The sequence below is a fragment of the Lepisosteus platostomus genome, chromosome 10, assembly GCF_059453375.1.
Source record: "Lepisosteus platostomus isolate fLepPlt1 chromosome 10, fLepPlt1.hap1, whole genome shotgun sequence".
Taxonomy (NCBI): domain Eukaryota; kingdom Metazoa; phylum Chordata; class Actinopteri; order Semionotiformes; family Lepisosteidae; genus Lepisosteus; species Lepisosteus platostomus.
Window position 1 is genome coordinate 16,781,047 of NC_142620.1, and position 23,132 is coordinate 16,804,178.

The 23,132-nt window shown below is 35.9% G+C and overlaps 1 protein-coding gene across 1 annotated transcript in view; it reads right to left on the reverse strand.

Annotated features, from left to right (window-relative positions):
- Nucleotides 1–1,505: 1,505 nt before the first annotated feature.
- Nucleotides 1,506–23,132, reverse strand: part of rmdn3 (regulator of microtubule dynamics 3) — a 63,795-nt gene continuing 42,168 nt past the window's right edge. Inside the window, exons 9-12 of the mRNA XM_088648464.1 lie at nucleotides 14,820–14,918; nucleotides 14,102–14,155; nucleotides 9,271–9,351; nucleotides 1,506–8,298 (exon numbers count right to left, since the gene is read on the reverse strand). Of these exons, the coding sequence (XP_088504590.1) occupies nucleotides 8,239–8,298; nucleotides 9,271–9,351; nucleotides 14,102–14,155; nucleotides 14,820–14,918 (294 nt within the window). The 3' untranslated portion in view covers nucleotides 1,506–8,238. The remainder of the gene's footprint in view (nucleotides 8,299–9,270; nucleotides 9,352–14,101; nucleotides 14,156–14,819; nucleotides 14,919–23,132) is intronic.

Below are 23,132 nucleotides of genomic sequence, written 5' to 3' on the forward strand. Positions count from 1 at the left end.
GAAACATAAACCTAGGAGAATAAATAAAATCTGCAAAATAGTTGCTTTCACAAGGTTAACGGTAGAGAAGGCTCAGGCAGTATAACGTTTTCACTGTTCACATTTTGTCTCAACTCTGGCCCTGTGGATTTCTCTCTGACTTGTGGAGGGAGAGAGGAGTCAGGAGGTGGGCTGGTAGCCACAGTACGTGCCTTCAGTTCAATTGCCAGTGCATACAGCACACCACAGAAACAGAGTAGCTGAAAGGGCTTCTTTTAGAAGACAGGTCAGCCATTCCTATAGGAGGCCTACACCTCCCTGAACATTTAATAGGAAAACAAATCTTGCATGTTCTACTGTATATCTGTACACAGACCCCACCATGTGTACATTTGTAAACTAATGTTGGGACTCTGCAAATTCAGGAGATTTGATACTGTTCACACAAAACATAAGAAACATATAAAGTTAGAGCAGACCATTTGGTCCTTCTTGCGGATATGCCTTTAATTAGCGATAGGAAAGAATAGGAAAGCTGAAAAGCAGCTCCATGATGATTTTATTCACATGACATGAGTTCAAGTTTTGTATCTGTTGTGAAGAAAACTCATTAATATTAACTTGCATCATCGTCATTGAATTAGCAGTGTGTAGAAGTGAATAGTGTTACTGTAAAATCTTGAATGAAGCACTTTTGCTGTACCCTGAACCAAGGTACTTCCTGCCCTGCTGTATAACTGGGTACTCTACACAGAGTCATTTTAAATAGTAATTTGCTCTTAACTGACTAACCTGATTTTTAGATAAATGAATATTATTAGGCAGTCCCCATACAATTAAAGGAAGGATGAGGACTAAGCACCCTTCTCTAGTTTTCTGGTCATTGCTCGTACTACAAGTCCCAAGATGTCAAAAGAAAATTCAGCATCGAGTGGAGAAAGACAGGTAACTACGTTCACAGGCTCTTTAAAAAAGTTATAGATGTCACAGTTATGCCACAAGCATTGAATATGACAGTTAATTAAAATACAACAAAACCCAAGCAGCACTCACCTGACTGTGTGCCAACACCTGGAGGAGTAGCACTCAGAATTAAGCTCATAATGTAGCCCAGACTTGAACTGGACACATCTGGACTAAAGGGTACAACCTGCAATCCAAATGACCATTTACTGATTGAGTCACTCCAAGGCCCTGAACTCTGCTCCTCACAGCAATGAGCATAACACTTTAACCTGAGCTAGCATCTGGGCGGCCGAGGGGTGTTTCTTTATTGTTTGTTACTTAAAGCGTAGATTTTTTTAGCAACACAAGTGAAAATTAGCAACAGAAGTTAAAAATAAGGCAAGGGTTTTTGCCATGGAAGTTGACTCCTTCAGTTTCCCATGGTCTTTCATTCACTTCAAATGCAACTGTGAAAAGGTCAGCAAGTCTGGAAACACAAACCACGCTCAGACCCGGTCTGTCACCCCAGAGCTACTTCTTTCTCACCACTAGCAGGAAATCAAACGAGAGAGAGGCAGGAATGCTTGTAAAGGATTATCCACTTTATTAACTACATGATTTTTATTTTCCATCACAACCACATATTAAACACAGCGTACACCACAGCTGTTCCAAATTACACTTCGCATAAGAGCAGGGAATATATGAACTTATTAAGATACAAAAGGTGGAATTAACAAATCAAGCCAATAAAACTAAAGTTTGAATGAAGGCAATTCAATAAGGCAGACTTTAAAACTCGGGTTTGTATTTCTAAAGACAGTGAAGGAGACAAGTGGGGTTTTGAAAGATAGCAGTCTTTAATGTAGATCCATATCTATTTAAAAGTTAATGACATTTCTAGTACAGTACCTAAAACAGAAACCTTTTCTTCTATTCCCTAAATTCCTATAAGTGGTTTAATAAGCATTCCTAATATCTATACCAATAAGCAGTTTCACAGCTTACAATTTTGAGAAAAATACATGTGTTTTACAGGTCAGACATATTAAATTCTGTTTCCAGTCTACTTTAATTAGTTAATTTTTTATGTAGAAGCAACAGAATTTCATAGACATCAGACAGAAGAGATTTCTGGGTAAAGCATTTATAAACATAAAATAAAACGGCAATTTGACAGAAAAAAACACTAAAATGTAGCAAAAGAATAGTCATTTTTGTCAGTGCACTTCTTTTAAAATCCCAACAACACATTTTAAAGTTAGACATGGCTTATTTGTCTATATGATTAAGCCTATATGGCTTAATTGTAAACACAATTATTATATTACGTGTTTGAGGAAAAACTCCAAAGTAACAAGGCAAAAACAAGTTAATAGTTTATACTACTATTGCATATGTTATTTATATTAAAATCTGTTTAGATTCAATTACTTAAATTTCAGACTCTGAAAACAACCTTATTCTGCAAATATTCTCTGTTTATCTTTTTTACAAACTGCAGTGTCTTGAAACGGTCAGACAATAGGGAGTCCAGGATTTGATTTAGGCAAGTTGCAGCTACATTCAGTGCAAGTACCCTTTCTCATTATCCAAAAGTACTGTGATTTTAACTTAAAAGACTTCTACTTTATTATGAGATTGGTAGCGTAGTACATTGTATACTGTATTTGTATATTTGTATATTTTTAAACACTTTTCTAGTGTTAACATTTTTTTAAAAGAAAAATGTACCGGGTTGATCTCAGCTTCCAGTACTATATACCAAATAGTAAAGTTTAATATTTTAATCTGAAAGGACCCAAAATGGCAAAAATGCCATCAAAGCAGTTTAGTTATTGCCCTCTTGTCACTGTGTCTGAGAGCCTAGTGAGATCATGGACTAAAAAAAGCTCTGTAACTGCTCCATCCAGTGTGACTCTCACTGTTATTTCTGTTTCCAGATCCACAGTCCTATCTCCTACCCATTGCAAACTGGTTAACTGGACTTTTGGATGTGTTTAACTGGAAACAGATAAAAGAGGTAAGAGATTCTAATCTGTTCAACCACTGAGAAATGCGGTTTCTGTATAACATTCATAAAACACGTCAAGGTCAAAGGTCTCTTTGAAATGATCCTATTCTTTTCCCCACTTCTTTTTACAACTTGGTCTCATGCTCTTCTGAGACTCATTATCATCTTGTGCTTCCCAGAGGAGGCACCTCACGATTGATTCCTGTTGTCCTTCTTATTTCGAAAAAAAAGAGTAAACTTAACAAGAAAAATGAACCTCAACCTCAACAAAACACAAGATCAGATGTGGTTGCTTAACGATCTAATTTGCCTTTTAAACATCCCAGTATTCCTCGGCCGCTTCCATAGAAACCAGACTGTAGCACCTTTCACAGATCTTGAACAACCGGATTGATTTTTATGTCACTTGTTTTCCTCTTCAAAGACAACATTTTCCTCCTATAGCCACATCACAGAAAACCCCAAAGAAACCACAGCCACTTCAAATCATCTACAAAAAGTCTGTGCGTCAACAGTTCTAAAAACAAAAAAAAGGAATACAAAGAACAATAAATTGTTTCATTATGAAAATAAAAAAACAAGTTAAGTGATGCCTGGATTCCTCGTATCACCGTTTATGCTATCATCTGTTTCTGCCTAATTGACCAGAATGCAGGTCATTCTCAACATGTGCAGTTCACAGTTCTGTGCTTCACATCTGGGCAAGGGAACGCCTGCTGTGTGTATTAAAATTCCTAATAGGATAACATGTCAAAAGCTGTGTAGCCCTTCGTTACACAACCCACGGATTACTGACATCTTAAGAAAATAGATGGCCGTATCACATTCTCCCTGCCACCCAGTTCCGAAAGCTGTTTCTGTATATTTGATTTTATTAATATTAGGAATAGTCCAATTCAGCATTGTTTACAATTTACACTGGAACACCTGGTGTCTCTCTCTGGCTCCAACATTCCTTTGTTTCAGTTAAATTATTTGGACCTATGACAGGATGGATTAGTTCCATCACAGTCAACAGTGTTCCCTGGTACAGACTCCCAGCCCACAACAGTCCTAAACCTCAGAGCTTATGTGCGAGAAACACTTCTTCAGAAGACAGTTGATAGGACATAGGAGAGAGATGGACAAGGCCGCAAGAAGTAGGGTGTCTAGGTACTGTATAAGTTACTTTTTGTTTTAAGAGAATGAGAGGTTTTATCTGAAACATTCAGGAGCTCTATTTTGATTTTGATTTAAAAGTGCTTGAAATTGATATAGACTGTACAAAATGCTAAATATGCTATTTAGCTTTAATATGATGAGTTTTTAAAAGAGGGAGTTTGTTTAATTCAGTATTACAGTTTTTCTTTTTTATCTCTTCCATTAATAAACAGATAATTAAAAGCTGAACAAGCTATGTCTGCCTCCCTTTTCAAGTCTGAAAATTATATTTGTCAGGGATAAAATATTGTACTGTTTGTACATTTGTAACTGCCAGGCTTTAGAATAAAAGATGTTCTCATTAAAATATAAAGTACAGTATTCTGACAATTCTACTTGTTAAAACAATCATCGGTAGAAGTATTTTAGCGGAGTTCAAAATTAGTTTATTTAACTTGTCAAATCTATATTGTAACATATGAGTTTGAATTCCTATACTATTTGCAGAAGAGCACAGACGTCCGCATTTCTAAGCATTATTCAAAAGCATAGTAAAGTTCCTAAAGGTAGTATTGCTACTCCTGTTCTAATACACTAAGTTATTCTGGATTTTCCAACACAATTTGTTTCTAGAATTTCATGATGTACTATGTGTATTGACAAAATGGTAAAATAATGATCAACTAGGTACGTTTTCATCAAATCATTCTGAGGGTCTACAGAGCAATATTGAATGTAAAGTAAAACAGCATGTCACTTTCCTCTGTGGTATGCACTGTATGGATCTTTATGTAATGCAGATATATATGTTGTTTACAGCATTGTATGCTATACACTCAGGTATCTCTAATGTAGCAGTAATTGCAACAAAACTGCATCATAAGTAACTGCAATGTTGAATTGCTTGTGAAAAGAACACACACAATTAGTCTGAAGTCTAAGTAACGGCAACAGAAACTTACAACCCCTCCTGCCAACCCTAAACATTTGCCTGACCACTAAATGATAAGCAGGTTGAGCACCACTTGCCAAACATAAAAAAAAAAAATATTTTACAAGTATCTTGTAATGTATTAAACTCATTGGATGTAGAATAAAAGACCAGTGTATTGTCTTTGTGTTTTTCCCTAATGTAGCATGACACTTCATTTCAATTTTTAGCTAGTATTTTAAAAACAATGCAACACCCTCACAAAACATCCCCACACTTCAGTGTAATGCAAAACATCTACCAATATACAAATCATTCTGTCACATACCGGAATAAAGTACAGATAATGTCCAAAGAGCATCAGTGCACGCATCAAGTATAAATATCAAATATCTTTAGCAAAAATAAGTAAGAATATTCCACAGTCAGTACATACAGAATATTTAACACAAAATGTAAAACAAAACATTGGTTATGAAACTAGGCAGAAGGAATAAACTCTTCATTCAAAAGCTTAAAAAAACAAACCCAAAAAAAATGTTAGCTGTTTTGTTATACTTAGTTGATTGTTTATCTTGAAGGACTGACTATATTAAAAGCTAAATAGTCTTAATTAATAATATCTTTATCAACAGATCATAATTCTTTAGACATTAAACAATATCCATATTGGTGAGAATTTAATTCATATCTACATATTGCATAATATCACAATGAATGGGACCATATTGGATATAACAATATCCATATTGGTTAGAATTTAATTTATATCTACATATTGCATAATATCACAATTAATGGGACAAAATAAAATCACTCTTTCCTTCAGGTGTTCACTCAATAGTCTGTAGTAATTAATCTTCATTTCAATGTAAATGTATGGGTTAGGAATGGATTAGGCTGTTACAGTATATTCAAATCCTTGTATCAGAACACACCTGCATCTGCAAAGAAGTTAGTTTTTCTTTGAATGGATTCAGATATACTTTTTGGAAAATGTTTTCAAATCCTAAAAAAATAAAGTGACGAGACAGAGCAAACAATGGCCAATGTTTAGACTTATAAGGGTTTCCTTCATTTTCTTCCAAGATTTGTTACTGTTGGCCAATACTTGCAAGTGAATCAAAATGTTGGTCACTGTTCTATCAAGCTCTGTAATCTTTTTTCAGAACCAAAATGTTCTGGATCTCTCTAAAGGAAAAAGAAGAGGAGAAAGGTACAGTAGATGCTGTTTGATACCAAGGACTTGATCGATCACTTGGTCAGCCAACAGCATGCTTTTGAATGCATAGTGGAAGCAAAATCCTTGTGTTAATGTTGTGTGCATCAGTTTTATGAAAGACAAAGTGTGTCTTCTCTTCTGGTTTCCTACTGAACCTTGTTAATTTGCTTCTTAAAGACCTTAAATCAAACTGATCTGTACTTTTACAATCCCTCCAGTTCTTAATTAATAAAACAAGGTTAGAAATGAGCATGAAACATGTCATAAATGCCAGGTTTCAGCTCTGCTCTTCCTTATGTTTATTCTTTCAAGACATCATTAAATTTTAGGTCCATACTGCACTAAGAAAACATGGCTGTATTTGACAGTGTCAGTCCCACCTGGATTTGCACATCATTAAAAAAACTCTTATAGCTTGTCAGTACGAAAGCTGTAAGGAAGCATCCAAGATTTAATAAATTTCAGTTCAATATATTACTTGGAAGTCATACAAATAAAGGAAATTATCTGGGAGAAAAAATCCTGAGTGCAGAGAATGGTTAAAAATCAATCCACTGCGTAATTTCCAGATTAAATCAATTTAACTAATTAGGAGCTCAGCTGGAATGAAAACCAGAAAGAACTTTTTAGGACCAAGACTGGGAAACACTGCTGTCAGAGTACAAAATAACAATTTTCAGTATTTTCCAAAGATGATGGAATGAAATAAAAAAATCACATTAGTTACAAACAAAACTCTTAAATTAGAAATTATCTTCAATAAAAAAAACAATATTTAAATTAAAAAAAAATAAGACAAACATACTTCCATAATACCAGATATTAAACCACAATCATAAATAAAAACTATGTTTGAAAACACTTCAAAAAGACCTACTGAGAATGTGCCTTGTTTGTACTGTACTGGCAGTAGTCTTTGGAATGATGATGAAAGCTGTTAGATCCTCACTGTCAGTTTGATGAATATACTCCTTATTCATACATCCTTCACTACACAGAGAACGTACTTATTTCCATGCTTTAGTCACAGAAATAAGCAATCCAATGCTTTGAGAGACCCAAATGGAAAGTGTCCTAAATTATATTTTAATATTTATGTCCCTCTGGCTATTGTGGTTTGCCCTGACGAAACCTTTTCCACTGGAGTCTTAAGCCCACTTTGAATGATGATATACAGATATCATTTATGCCAGAATTACACCATTGCTTCAGTTGAGTACAACATAAATCTTACTTATTTATTTATTTTTGGGATGGGAATGAGTAAATTAACCAAGAAAATGCGGACTTCAAAATTAATGTGAATTATGTTCTTACAACACTAAGTTCAAAAAGAGAGGTTTTGGTAACACGGAGCTCTCAAAATAAATTTTATCAGTAGAAGTGACACAATACTTACTATGTGCAAATTGTAATAATTGTAAATACAACAGTTTATACAAGGCAAGTTTTAATCAATAATCTGCAATTATCTGCACTTGGAATTATGTTTTCTTTTTTATCCCTGCTCATGTGGTTTTGAGTTTTTGTAACTATGAGAACAATGTATTTGTTGGGAAGAGTATTACTTTTTTATGATTTAATGAAATGCAGCTATGTTCAGAAATAGTCATAAACTTCTCACTTATTATATTTGCATTCTAGATTTTCACAGTTAAAGAATGACAATTACACTGTTCAATGCACCGTAGAGCATATATCTTAGTCGTTACCTATGTAATGTTCAAACATAATAAAAATAAACAATAATTTGTTTCATATTAAGACATATACAGCATAAACATCTTTTACATTTGGTATATGTAGGATTTCGGAGTTGCCGTTAGTTCAGGACCAGAGTGGGTGAGTACAGCGAGAGAGCACCAACACATGCAGACACTGTGACTCCCTGCTTGACAAAGGATGGAAGTGTGATTTAAACACCCACAGAGACCTTCCAGACATTCTGACTCCCAGTGCCCCACCAGTGTGTCCTAGTTGTTTTCCATCTCGCATGCAGTACAAGGTTTACATGGAATTCTCCCTCAGCGCCTCTAGTGTTTCTTCTAGGCTTGTGCTGTTAATGACCTGATGGGACAACGGGACAGTGTCGAAGTTATTTCTGGATTTATAACGTTACACCTCATACTTTTGTGTTTTTTTTCTAGTCTACCATGCATTGGAGAGCCCAATGGTATGGCACTATGTATTTTTACCAACAGCTAATGCAACAATTATTTTGAGGTAGTTATTCAATGGAAACTACTGTAGGAAATCACACATCACTGACTCCAACATTCATTTCAGTATAGCAAAACATTGTCTTAAGTGGAAATGTCATTTCTCATTTTCAGTGTTGGCCTGGTCATGATTAAAGGTAACTATTACCACAGACTAAAACAAATAAATACACACAAAAAACAGAGGAAAACAGAGTCACACAACAACAATGCCAATAAGCAGTCCTTCCCATTTAATGTCTTAGCACCTCTCACTTGGCTCTTTCCAAATTAGCCATTTAAACCTTATTTTAAATTGCTTTAAAATTCACCTAAAAGTACTACATATGATCAAAAATGTGTTATCACCACATGTTCAGTACAGGTGGCAAAATTCACACATTGTATACACACTAAGGCCTTGTGATTTTCAGAAATAAAGTGCATCTCTTTTTGAAGGTTGTTCTCTTGAACCGTTACACAGTAGGCTTTTAGACGTCACACAATATAGTAAAATACCTTTGGTAAAAAATAAGTTAATTATTGTATACTTTGCTCTCTTAGCTATAGCACCCTACAGTTATCTATTGTTTGACAGATGACTGGGGACTGGAATGTTAATCACCTCCTCAATAGTTATGGAGATGATCAAAGGTGAAGTGGTGAAAAGAGGTACAGATCTGTCTATAAAGGAACCTTTTCAACATACCAAGTACTTGCGACACCGTGAAGGGCTGGGCAAGGCAAAGATCAGCACGAATGGAATGCAGCACATAAAAAAAATACAAAGGTACAAGAAGAAACCTCCCCACATTAGTTGCATGTCCCCGCATGTACTTACCTCGTATGACATGTTGGGCATTTCAGATGCCAATTCTACCCACTTCTTGACTTCTGTGCTGTTGCCCAGATCCCTGTAGCACTACGAACAAAAATGTATTAATAGTTTAAACCACACTTCAGCTTTTTGCATACCTGTACATGTTTTTGATGAGTAACTGTTATTTTCTTTCCTAAAAAGGAATAAGAACAGCTTTCACTACAATCAGTATGTACAAAAAAGTGGTTGAAGTATCATATTTAGAGATATTAATGTGTAGGGGGGACAAGGAAGCAAAACCTGGAGCCTTATAAACACTGAATTGATGTGTGAAATCTTTGCTTAAGAGTGCTCCATTAACCTTTGTCCTTGTCAAAGAGAATTATGTTTCCCAATGACCACTTTTCAGTTTGTTCCAAAGTAGTCTCCATTACTGCTTCGAGCAGTCAACAAAACAGCCTGCAAAGACGACTTTCGGAGTCCTTAGAAGTGAAGCAGCTGAAATCAGTGCTTCAAGACTCACTGAACCAGCAAGGAGACAGTAGGCCTTTCACTACTGGAACACTAGTATCCATTAGGGAGGAAATGTGTTTGTGTTGACTGTCTTCCCAGACCAATGTTTCTGTGGTTAGCCTTAACTCCTGAAAAACACGGCTACAGACAACATAGCTGTGCTGTGTAGGAAAAGCTAAAAAACAGAACAACACTCAGTAAACTGGGTTAAGGGTTACCTATAAACGCACATCAAACCTTTAGGTTTCAGAAATGTATTTTCAAATGTCTTTTTTACCTTTACAGCTTTTCTAAATCAAATCACATGATCTGATTGAGATTTCAATGGCTGCATAAATAATGCAGCGTTACACTCATACCCCAGTATAAGAATGTTCAGTATTTGAATTTTCGCTAATCCGAACATGAAGAATTTGTACCTTGTAATGCGTTATAAGAACGAAATTTCGCGAATCCGAGTTCGAAAGTGACTGACTTTGGCCGAGAACCTTCCGTGAACAGCTGTTCGCGGGTGCAAGGCATTATGAGTAAGGACGCCATGAGGCAGCATTGCTTGTTTACGATCACAGCGAAAGCTTGTGCTTTCTTAAAGTGTTTTTCTGTGTTTGTTTGATAGTTGCTATTCATTATGGCTCTAAGGAAGAGTTTGCTTGTTTCACATATTTTATTTAATTCTGACTAGGTTTTTTTATTTTTCTTGTCAATTACTTTAGTGTAATAGTTGACAATAGTATATCCAATTGGGGTGCTGCACATTGGTGATATTATTATTATTATTATTATTATAATAATAATAGATACTCTTCCTTCTAGGTGTATTAGGGATGAATGATTTGCCTCATCATGGCTAACCAATCAAGAGTCCACAGGCTCTCTGGTGATGCCTGGTGGAAAGCAGTCATGTATAGCTCTATATTTCAGATCCCAAAAACTCAGAAGGCCATGCTGATTAGGCACAGCATGCCTGATGAAAACAGAATCTCTCAAAAAGGTGATATCACCAATCATTTGGCTTTGGTTTCCCTCACTCACTTTTCATTAGAACAGCATGTCAAATAATAACAATCAATATAGGATGCTATTCCAATACATGATGTTAATCCAATATAGCATGGCTATAAGGTTGTATACCACTTACAAATCATAAACATAACGACACTGGGAAATATAATTTGTGATTCACAGCACATTTAAAAATATATAAAATAAAATTCACAAATTGTCCTGTGATTCAAAGTACTGAATTGCAACAAAAAATCTCATTACAGCGTATACATGTTTTTTCCTAATATGGATGTGCACAACTGTATGCACGCCTGTAGCATTATTTTCAGGAACTAGTCCAGGATGCAATTGGGGTGACCGCCTGAAGACAGACTGTGCTGTCTGCTTGAGGCCATGAGAACTTCAGTCATCTTCATCTAAGCCACATCTCTTATCTTTGGCTTTCCTTTTCCCTGCTGCACTTATAAACACTGCAAAGTTTGCTCTCACACAAAAGGCTGTTTCTGATCAGTGCTGCTTTATGTACTTATGCCGTCGTCTGTGTTTCTGTATAGTAAACGTACTTAAATACGTTTATATTCTTGAAAATGTTCTGGACGTTTAGTAAAGATATTTTACAACTGTCATAAATACACAAACATTCTGTTGAACACTTTTACAAACGCTGAAGTGTGTTGAATTGAGTCCAGTATCTAATTTTATAAACCAGTTGTATACTTGGTTATCCATTGTACTAGTCTCTGGACTCTTACTAACTTGTACAGTATTCATCTTGAAATAAATTTGTTGAAAATTGATTGTCTTTAGGTAAAATGGGTCTGGTCATGTGCTCTAAGACAGTTTTATCATAAAGCAGTTAACAAAAATGACCAGAATAGTATTCTGTTCTCCAAAAAATATTTTCAAAAAACATTTACATACTGTTGGAAAACCCATGAATCTACTCATCCAGTCCCCTTAGAGACATATTAAACTTTTATATTCCTTGAAATGACAGCAGCATCAGACTCTGCCTCAAGACAAACTATCCAAACCAAACTTTCAATTGGCAAAGACTTTAATCAGCCCATATGGAAATGGCTCTGAACAATACAACAATTGCATGTGCTTGTTTTTCTGCAAAACAGGCAGAATGGATTTCTTTCTTCCTTTGTTTATTTTTTTTAAACAACAAAAGAAAGACAGAGAGAAAAACAGGCCATATTCCCGTGAGAAGTTATGGAATGAAGAAATCGATAGCTATTGAGATATCAAGTCTGCTAGCAACTTATGATTAAAATGAGATACAGATCGTTATCGGTGGGGGGTAGAGGGGGATACAACAACAAAATGATTCAAAATTCACCATTGTGGGCAGGAAGACAGACACTCAAATTACAAAAAGTAACCTCTGATGCCCAAGACTATACAAACATTTGTTTTATGATGGTTGAAATGAAGGATCAAAATAATGTCATCTTCTGTTTCATGTTCCACCTTAGTTCTAAGGCCATGTGCATCCCACACAAGCCGAGCACATAAATGTTTTACAGATGTGCTGTTTACCACTTTTGTGAAAAAGGCTCTCCTAATTCACATCACACCAATGAGATCATGGGAAACACAGGCACACCCTGATGTACGTTCTGCCCTATTTCATGGGCTTTTCACTTGCTGCTCTTCATCACTTCAGCTGGAACAGCTTCAGGCACCAACAAGTTTGCCCAATCAAGTGGACAGCAGCTTCTGTTTGGCTGGCAGATCGTTTCTTTCTAAGGTGACCAATCAAGCCGAAGCAGTGACAAAAAGGTCAGAGGCAGGCCCCGCCCAGTGTGAACGGGGATTGATCAAAGAAGAAAAAATGGAATGACCGATTTTACTGGTACCACGGATTTTCATGCAGGCTTCTGTAAAGGGCCTCATTATAAATTCCGAGAGCTGTTCTCTGAAAAATGTCTTAAGCAACACAAAAACTTATATAGATAAAACCATAAATTTGCCACTAAGCCATACCATTCCTTAGACAAGGTCATTTTAATCCACCAAATAACAGAAGAGTAACACTTCCTCTCTGAGAACGATTAATGGCCTTGTCCTTGAGAACACTGAGCTTTCAAAATGAGGAGCCTGTCAGGAAAACCAAGTCAGCCATCCCATTTCAGCTAACCCCAAGACCACTGTACTGTCAGCAGCATCTTTGAACATTTTACTTCAGAAACACTCACACATCCTACTATTTGTGCGATTCTCTGCTGTTTTATTCTACTTTAAAATTTTTTTTGCTCCTGAGTGGAGCAGCTAAGCAACTTGTCAGAGCCAGATTGAGCCATATTTTCTAGACATCATGGATTTAAACTTGGGCCATGTGATTAATTACTTAAGAAGGGTCAAAGCCTGCTGAACATGTCTTCAAAGACCTGTCAATGAGGACTGTTTCAGTTCTTCTGCTGACGCTGGTTCATTTATGAGCACCTTGGGGCTCACAGCTCTAAATAAACAGATGGCTCCAGGATGCAGTGGATTGTACGTTGTGTTTATCCCCCTGCCAGTGGTCTGAGGGTGATAGTAATGAGCCAAGAGGGCTGACATTTTGGGATTCCAAGTTGGAGTCTTATAATAATAAAAAATATTGGCGGTTCTGAGGTTTTTAGAAAAAAAAAGAAAACTTCATTTCTTTATGAGGAAAATCATTCCAAACCAAAAATCAATAACTTAAAGGCCTCAATATGCAAATGAAGGTGTATAAAATGCTAAACATAAAATATGTAGAAGCAGTTTTTAGAAATTGTTTGGGGCACTTGGGGCAAGAAACTGCTTCGACACCAAAAAGAAATAACTCATCCTAACTCAAACTAAAACCAAATAAAATTATAAACATTTGAGTTTATATAAAGGGTTAGGAATAAAGTGAACTTAAGGTCTACTTCTTAGCCTTGCTATTATACTGAAGCTACTTTGACTATAATTATTATATTACTATCAGAGACTGTGCTGTGCTTGTGCTAACCAATTCTTCAAGTATTCTGTTAACTAGAGGAGCAAACAACAACAGTAAGACAAGTGAGATGTAATAGTAGTACACACACTACTAGTGCAAAATACTGAAAAAGTATGAAAAATAAATCCCAAAATAATAATAGGATAATTTTATACATAAGACTAGTGCATAGTCCTATTACGTGTTTTTTGTATAAATGAAAAACCTTTGCCTTTTTTCATATTTTATTTAGTCCAGAGTTTCTATGGCTACACATTTAAGCCAGCCAAGCATTCTCCACATCTGTCCCTTTTAAATTTCCTTTTGGGTAGGTATTGATTAGACAGGAGGGCCTATTAAAAGAAATATTCCATTTACCTTGGCTATATAGACTCTCACAGCCTTGGAGAAACCAGGGCTCAACTCTTCAGCCTAGAACAAATAAAACATTAAATTAATGACTATAAGCATATCAAAAGTATTTACATATAAAAGTATACATTTTGAAGTAAAATGTAAAAGATTGCTTATTTTTGTTTTGAACCTACAAGCCTTCATTTCAAATAACAGCAAAATATCCAAAGTAAAAGTAAGCCTACTGCTCATGCATTGTATACAGTATTTTCAATTTTGTTCTGCCAAACAGTTGTGGAAATATAATATAATACTAGCACTAACATTTGAATCAAGAAAGCAAAAACAAGATGCTTCCTTGGACTGCAGCTGTTAAAATTCAAATAGCTATGCTACAACCAACTCAAATACAGTACATTAAGCCAGATAAATTGCGAAACAGTGCAGCACTAAAATATTTGTTAGCAATTCCATCAGCCATATTTTACTTGAGGCATGCATCCTTTTTGATAACTACTGTTCATTTAGCAGATTTGGATTTGATGAGCAAAACGGTGAATTTTCTGTGAAACCCAGACGAGTATGCATAACAAAGATCAAGCAGGGACTTGATGCCTTTCAGTTGACAAGAGAAGTTTACTCAGAGCCTCAACGGGTGAAGCAGCAGGTAAATAAAAGGAGGCATAAGAAACATGTTTCCGAGCTCGGTGCTAATCATCTCCGGAGCGAGCAGAGGTAATACCTTGAGAAAGTTCTCCAGGGCCTCTTGTACAGTGGCCACTGGAGGGCTCTCGTACAAGGCAGCAGCAGCCTTCTTCTCCAGCCACCCGAGACTGGACACCTGCAGGAAGCACAGGAAAGCACAGCGTTGGACAAGATGGAACAGGCCCGTTTTCACTTTCGCTTGCTCTTCAGTTTTAGCAGAAATGTCCTGCCACGTTTTTCTTCAACGTCTTCTGTAAAGCAAACTGTGACTTGTCCAGAGTTCTGCTCATGGGCTCCTACCGTCAGCTAGAGACATCAGTACTATTGATGACAGAGAGGAAATTAAAAAAAGATATCCATGGAACCCACTGCCCAGATCCAATAGAGTGATTGTATAATTTAGTTTAACTCCTGATTTTACAGGTTAATCTTTTGTGTTATTTTTGGCTCTTTGTACGTGTGTTATGTGCACAATATTGTTTCAGTTTTGCATAAAGCACTTAGAAATAAAATGCTTTGTTTCATATGAAAGTCATGTTTTTCTCATGTTCTGCTGATAATGATGATAACTTCTAGTTGCTGAGTTCATTTACTGAAAGCACCATCTGGTCATCAATAGAGGAGTGTAGAAATTAATATTTCTTAAAGATATTAAAAAAACAATTTTAATGACTTTATGTAGTAATTTTTTCTAAAGCAATACAATCACAGTCATTGTGCTAAAACTGAATCTGACTGCATAATTTCATTTTATTTTTACTAAACCTTCAAGAAAATGGATAGTTTGGAAAGAATCCTGTAATGTGCATTTTGTCACAAATTCAATTTCACATGGCAAAGACAAGGTGGGGGAAGAATAAGTCCTTAAAAGCTATTTCAATAAAATCAGTGCTGTCGTGAATTCCATAATAAAAGGCCAACTCTTTTTTACTTTTATCATCTTTCATGGGATGGGACACAGCTTTTTATACGGTATTATGCCACAAAAGGATGGTTACCACAGGCAAACACTGACCTGCTACATTATCTCAGTGGGAGTAGGCCAAATATGGGTATGACATAAAAAAGACACAATATTGCATAATCATAAAATGGTTATACACAGAAGCCATTATTCTATCATTATTTAGCTGATGTGATCCAGGCCATACAAATTAGTTCTGTGCATACATAAAACTGGAAGGAATCAATGACAAAAACAATCCAAATAAAAAAGTATCTGTGAGCACAAACAGTTTGTACCAATGTAATGGTCTAGCTTTGTGTACTGCAAAGATCCACCACCCCCCCCCCCAACAACAAAAAAAACAAACTCCCAAGATAACAGTGGCAGAGTGGTAAAGGCAGCATTTTGACTGTTTTCTCTGAATGTCTGCCCCAGACATGATAAAATCTACTGTGGCCATTAATGTTACTTTGATACTTACACGATGAGAATATCTATTTAATGCCAGTCTTTCCACATTTTTGAAAAGATTAACAGATATAAGCAAGCTGCTTCCAACAATGCTATTGCAATAACTGTCATTTAAATCTCCATATGAAGTTCTTCTCATTATTGCTTCTGAGATAAACCCAAACCATGACATTCCCAGAACAGGGTGATCCTGAACATTATTTATCTGCAGCTTTAAATTAGCCATATTTTATCATGATGTACTAGAAAATACAATCAGCCTGAGTCCACAAAAGACAAATACTCTTACTGGAGCCACGGTTTATCATGGTACATCTAGAGGATAATTTTCACTTGCCTGTTAAAATACATGTGATTTGGCAGATTTAGGATCCTTACTTGACTATAAATGTTTATTGAAGTCATATAAAAACAAGCCCTTCACCATATTCTCATGTACTCCCTCTATACACATGCAATGTTTCAGTATTTGTTTTTACTTGGCTTAAGCCATGTCTACAAATTCTCCAACATTCTATCTTTCTGAAAGTTTCTACTCTGCTGAATGTTAAAGCACAAGACATATGAATGTTCATGCAAATTTTCATTTCTATGTCATAATTGTAGAGTATACTGTACATGGTGCATGCCGTCATTTTTCATGAAACGTATGGATTGTATCACTAAACACATAGTCTGTTTAATAACTTCAAAAAAAGGAGAAAAACAACTTCAAAACCCTTTTGGCTCAAAAACCTAAAAACGTATTAGGATGTCATTACAAACATTATCCAGCTGGGAATCAACCACAGACAAGTTTTCACTTCTTGAGTGAACTGTCTCCACAATCTGCTATCATTAACCATATTGTACTACATTTTATGCCAAACAGGTATTACGTTTAGCTATTTCAAACAAATGTAACATAAAGGAAGCACAAGTAACGTAAAATAACATATACTGTATTTGTATATATCAACATGTGCAGTCGCCTACACATTTAGACCACAGAGAATTCAACTAAAAAGCTGAAACGCTGAAAAGCTGCTGCCTGGCTATATGCTGATTGCGTTTCAGTAGCACTGAGAGAACAGTGTGAGTACTGGGCACTGTGGTAGGGATAGCGTGTGAAATCAAAGCCCTCCAATGGTCAAATTGCAGTGAAATTGATTCCAACTGTCGGGCGTAGGTGGGGGTTGAGGGGTAGAAAGTTACGAGGGGCCTTCCTATCTTCAGAATGGAGCAACAATACCACCCCACCTCCTCCTGCCTTTTGTGGTCAGAGGAACATTCAGCCCTACCTGATGAGGAAAAAAGTCAGCATTTTGGTGTAAGATAATAGTTCATCATTAGGCCTTTCCTTCCCAAACAGATTTGAGGAATGTGCATGTAAAGTTGATTCAGACTGCAATCACTTTGTTCTTCAAGATCAGACATGTGTAAGAAGTTGCCTACAATACAGATAATTAGGGTATTTTTGAAGAATGTCACATGGAGAGATCGGCTTTTGGTTACCAAGGAGACAACTGAGAAACCTGCTATACTCCCGAATATGTCCCTCAAAAGAAAAAAAGAAAATAAAAGTACAGGATCCACTATTAAAAGAAATGTGTACATCATTCTTTAGTATTTTTTAAGTAGTTCATAGGCCATCACAAATTAATAAGCAATTGATTCTTAAATGATCAAGCAATAATATGATGAGTGGAATGTAAATCAAAGACAGCTTGATTCTTCAGTCTGTATTCTTCAGTATTTATTTTTACCAAGAATATTCAAGAGAAAATGACCAAATACACTACTGTCTGACTACTGTTAAAAATGTTTACATTTACCAACTCAGACAGAGGCATGAAAGACTACGGTTGTTCTTTAGTACAAATAATAAATAAAATAATATACCTTTGTACAGAACAGATTTATTTTTCTGATTTTTTTAATCTTTCACTCAACCATTTAAGAGTTCATGTCAGTGTTTCACAGAAACTGGAAGAACTGAATTATTCCTTCAGCTGTTGATTCATGCAAAGGTGGATGGAAATCTGCTTATAATAACCATCTTGCAGAGCTGTAATAATGATCCTGATTGTCTGAACATGGCAATGTGCAGTGTGGTTAAAGTAAAAAAAATACTTCACTGGAATATTTATTTCCTGACTCGCTATTCCAGTTATATAAATTAAAACTGCAATAAATCAATTACACAAAATATGCCAAACTATTATTACACTTAATGAGAGGTACAATAAGTACTAAGTACAGTACAGGACAGATCTAAGTTATAATATTAAAAAGGCCAAATGTCATGTGACAAGACTTATTTTTTTTCTTATTTCAAATACAGTGCCTTCCTAAATTATTCAGATTCTTGCACAATTTTCACATTCTGTTGTGTTAAACCTTGAAGTAGCAATTAAAATTTCCTATATACACAACCTACTTCACATATTCAAAGCAAAAAATAAAAAGAAAGGAGAAAACAGACAATATGAAAGCAGAATGGAAAAGTCATGATGCCTTAAGTATTCAAGCCCTTTGCTGTGGCAAAACTAAATTGATTTAGATGCACAAAATTACTGTAATGGCTCACATCATTAGGTGAATAGCCCTTGTCTTTGTGCCCTTAAAGGGGTTCTCATGATTTCTGAATATATACTCCTGTTTCTGTTAGGTTCCTGAGTCAGGCAGATTTCAAGCATAGATTCAGACATAGAAATGTTGTAGCACCCAGATGCTGTCTAGATCTGGCTGTCCCTTCAAACTGAGCAACTGGGCAAGGAAGAAACTGGTGTGGGAAGCTGCTGTGAGGCCAAAGACAACAATTTTGAAAGAGCTTCAGAGTTTAACGACTGAGATGGGAGAAAAAGAGTATCCTTGTCACCCCACAAATCTGGCCTGTATGGCAGAAAGACAACCCCATCTCAAACCCCACATGCCATTTGTGACAGAGCACAGGTAAGTAATATTGCAAACATGGCAAAGGGTTTGTGGTCGGATGAGACTGACATTTTGGTACAATCTGGCGCAAAAACCAGCAGAGTCCATCTCTCACTCACTCACCCCTAAAGTCAAGCATGGTGGCAACATCATCACCTCAGCAGGGACTGGAAATTTAGGTAGGACTGAAGGAAAAATTAACAGAGCAAAGTAGAGGAAAACCCATTTCAGTCTGCTAAAGACTTAAAACTCGGGCAAAAATTCTCCTTCCACAGGACAAACATCAAAGGCCCAAGGTGGAAACTACACTGAAGTGTCTTAAGAATAAGACAGTGAATGTCCTTGAGTGGCTGACTTGTCGTGACTTGGATTCCATCTAGACTATGTGGAAAGACTTGAAAACTGCTGCTCATAATTGAATGCCAAGCACCTTGAGAGAGCGTGAGGAAATCTGTGCAGAAGAGTGAGTAAAAAGTTAGCAGAGACTCACTCAAAAACACCTGTGGCTGGGAAAGACGCTTCTTCCGAATACAGAGTTCGCAGTTCTGAAAACTTACACAATCACCACACAGTAGTTCAATTTTTCTCTTTAGGTTTTGTTGACATTGTCTGTGTCAGCCTTAGAAGTCTTTAGATTGAACATTCAGGTTTTGAATAAATTGTTGATGAAAATTTGTATGCATTATTTTGCAATTTCACAGAATGGGATACCACAGGAGGGTCTAAATACTTTCGCATGGTGCTGTACCTGCATACAAATTATGAAGGATATTAATACAGTAAGAATGAAAAAAACAGAAACAAGATTAAACAAGTCATAAGCATGCAAAGAAAAAAGCAAAATGTGAGGCCGAAGTGATCAATATTTAAGGTCACTGCCATAATTCCATGTAGCCCATTGAAAGTAAATGCAAACTAACTAAATTACTGTTGTCGCTGTTATTTTCTTCTACATACCTCACTCTTTAACAAACAAATATGTGAAGCAACATAGTAGCCCATACTACTGCTTCGTTGTGTTTTATTTTTTTGTGCTTAAACAACCAGATACAACAAGGCTGAAGTCTTAAAACAAGATCAATTAAGGGAAGCAGAAAAAAAAATTTTCTTCTTGGATTTTTTTCAATGCTGCTCCAAAAGAACTGTAAATGCTTATCTAGATCAGATTAAACTTTCAACAAGTTTATTGATTTGGCAAGGGCTGCAAAAATGTTCTGTGCATACGCTATTTCTTAAAAATTCATTTTGCTTGATTAAGCTATAAGCGAATTTTCATCTGCAGTCTCTGGGCAGGTACTAAATGTGCTGTAGTCAGCCTGTATTTGCATCTCTGAAAGGAGTCAAACCTGTAACATAGTGCATACTCTTGAAAAACACACAAAACACTGTCTACTTTGTCTACAAGTAAAGTAATTACTAGACACAGATGACAGGGAATGATGTCTTTGGGCCTAAATCCATAATGCTTGTTAAAGGAACTATGCTCATTTGTAACACACAATCACATCATTGTAATGCCCAAAATATATGTTGCATGCATTAAGAATCCCACATTAAAAAGACATTTCCTTATATCTTATAAACTATGCACTAGCAGCTGCAATTTACTGATCTGTTTCATCTTATTACATCTTCATTAGTCTAAAAAATGTGCAACTGGTTTTAATTTATATTTCTTCTTCAAATTCTGTGATGTCTGAGTAATGACATGAACTTTAAAAAAGAGATCACTGATTAATAATAATTGGTCTTCATTTATCGTTTGAAAGAAAATTAAATTTAAAAGCTCTGCACAATAGTTCACAAAAGAGTTTTGTATAGAAACCTAAGAGTTACACAATGTGGAAATTAAAGTCAAGGCAATGAAAACAGATTAAACTCTTTCCAATTTATACCCTCTTTACTTTAGACCGAAAGGATACTTTATAGTGATGAGAGTGATAAGTCTCTGAAACTCTGGTAATTGCACTGGCAATGGTAATTCATTTTTTAAGTAATTAAATCAAATTTTCATTAAATCACTTGACTTTTGGTACACTTTTGCATTATCAAGACTGTTGTATTGCTTGTTTCTTGGGTTACACGATTGCCTCTTCCCACTACAATGAACTGGTATGTTAGTAGCCTGTGAAATGTATTAATATAAGCGTGTTTCCTGAGAGGCTTGCATGCTGTTCGTGTAATAAAACAATTGTGTCAATCCCAGGCTGCCTCTCAGCACTGAGGCCAAGGAAGACCACATAGGCTGACCCGGAGGGGCAGATTGCAAAGAAAAACAGGAGGGGATAAAAACAGCTTAAGAGAATGTTTGTGTTAACAATGAGCTCCGGAATAGTTGTTTACACAGTCTTTTAGCATTAAAGGTATTTTCCTGCAGTTCCTTTTTGTATTTCAGAACTAAACTGCCTGCACACAAGGTATTACCAATTATTTATTTTTTTATTCCACAAAAATATCCTAATTTGGGAAATACAATCTCATAATTGGTTACTCCATTTTTTTTAACAATGGAGTATACAATTGATAAGAAGCGCATAAAGGTCCTCCAAATTCTGCTGAACCTGGATCAATCCCCACCTTATTTTTAATGAAATATTTAAATGAGTCTGGCAGTACTTATCCAGAACCTTTCATGGTTCAGGTCAGCCAATGACCTGATAAAATTTGCAGAGGTTCCTGTTGACAATCTGGATAGATCTACTATTGTAAGTGCTGCGATGATATTACCCTACAACAGTCTGACAAAAAAAAGTCTCAGCATTACATCCAAATGGGATATAACCCTAAAACTGAAGTGAAGATAAAATGATTTGAAGGTCCTTTGTACTGGACCTCAACTTGATTGCATAGACATAATTTGAATAGACCTGTAGAATACTGAAAATGTACAGTAAGTCAGAGGTAAGCACACTAGTTCATGCTTTATGGATCTGTCCTATAATTCAGGAATTGTGGTCAGAAATCTCTAAGACCTCACACAACAGTCTAAAAGTTAACCTTCAGTTTTGTCCTTATTTGTACACTGAGCATTGAAATAAACTACTGTACTTATGCATGCATATTTTTATAAAATTAAATAATATTGATTTTGGACAGTAATTAAATGTTTCTGGCATCATTTTGATTAAATGGTTGTTTATGACTGATTGTAAATGAGTCACTGAAGTGATTGTGATGGTTCCATAAGCACTAAATCCCTTAATTACTGAGAGAATTAATTGGGCACAGGTGCTGAAATGTTTTGACCCTTTTCATGTTAAGCCCAGAGAAAATCTAAAAGAAAAATCAAGGAAAAATCAACATCCCCTGCTTGTCAAGAAAATGTACAACAATATCCAAGCCCAGGACACCCTCATTACCTCCTTGTGTAGACTGCTTGTGTAACAGTGGCTATCATGAGGGACAAGATATGATCATTATGACATGGATGCTCTTCTTGCCTTAATTGAGTGTTTGTGGGACTTTTGGGATGAGCTAGCTGGAACACACACAACTCTGAGCCCTAGATGACTGAACAGACACATGATAATCCAAGCTCGATGAGAGCAATGGGAACAAGACAACACCTGTAACCTGGTGTTGGTACACACACTAACCCGTGATGTTCACATTAGAGCACCCATTGAATAAAGTACAATAAAATGTCAGTGCAACATTGTGAATTTGTTTAAGTTATAAGTGATACGTTTCTCAAGATTCTCAGCACATATTATGGAGGATCCTCAAAATGTATTGGTTCTAGACCAGCCATTATGCTTGGGAGAAACCTGATGTGAGTTTCACACAACCAGGACAAACAGCTATTAAAATTTCACACTCTGTATGAAGATCAAGTGGCACCTAATATCAAATAATAATTAATATCAAAATGATATTAAAAAATGAAGCAAAGCATAAAAGGTGGAGTAACTGGAGAACTGAAATAAATATGCTGCCCCACACATTTTTACCTTTTTTAACTTCTATTTACTTTTTCTGTTATTTCCATTTTATATTCAATGTGTACTTAACATTAAT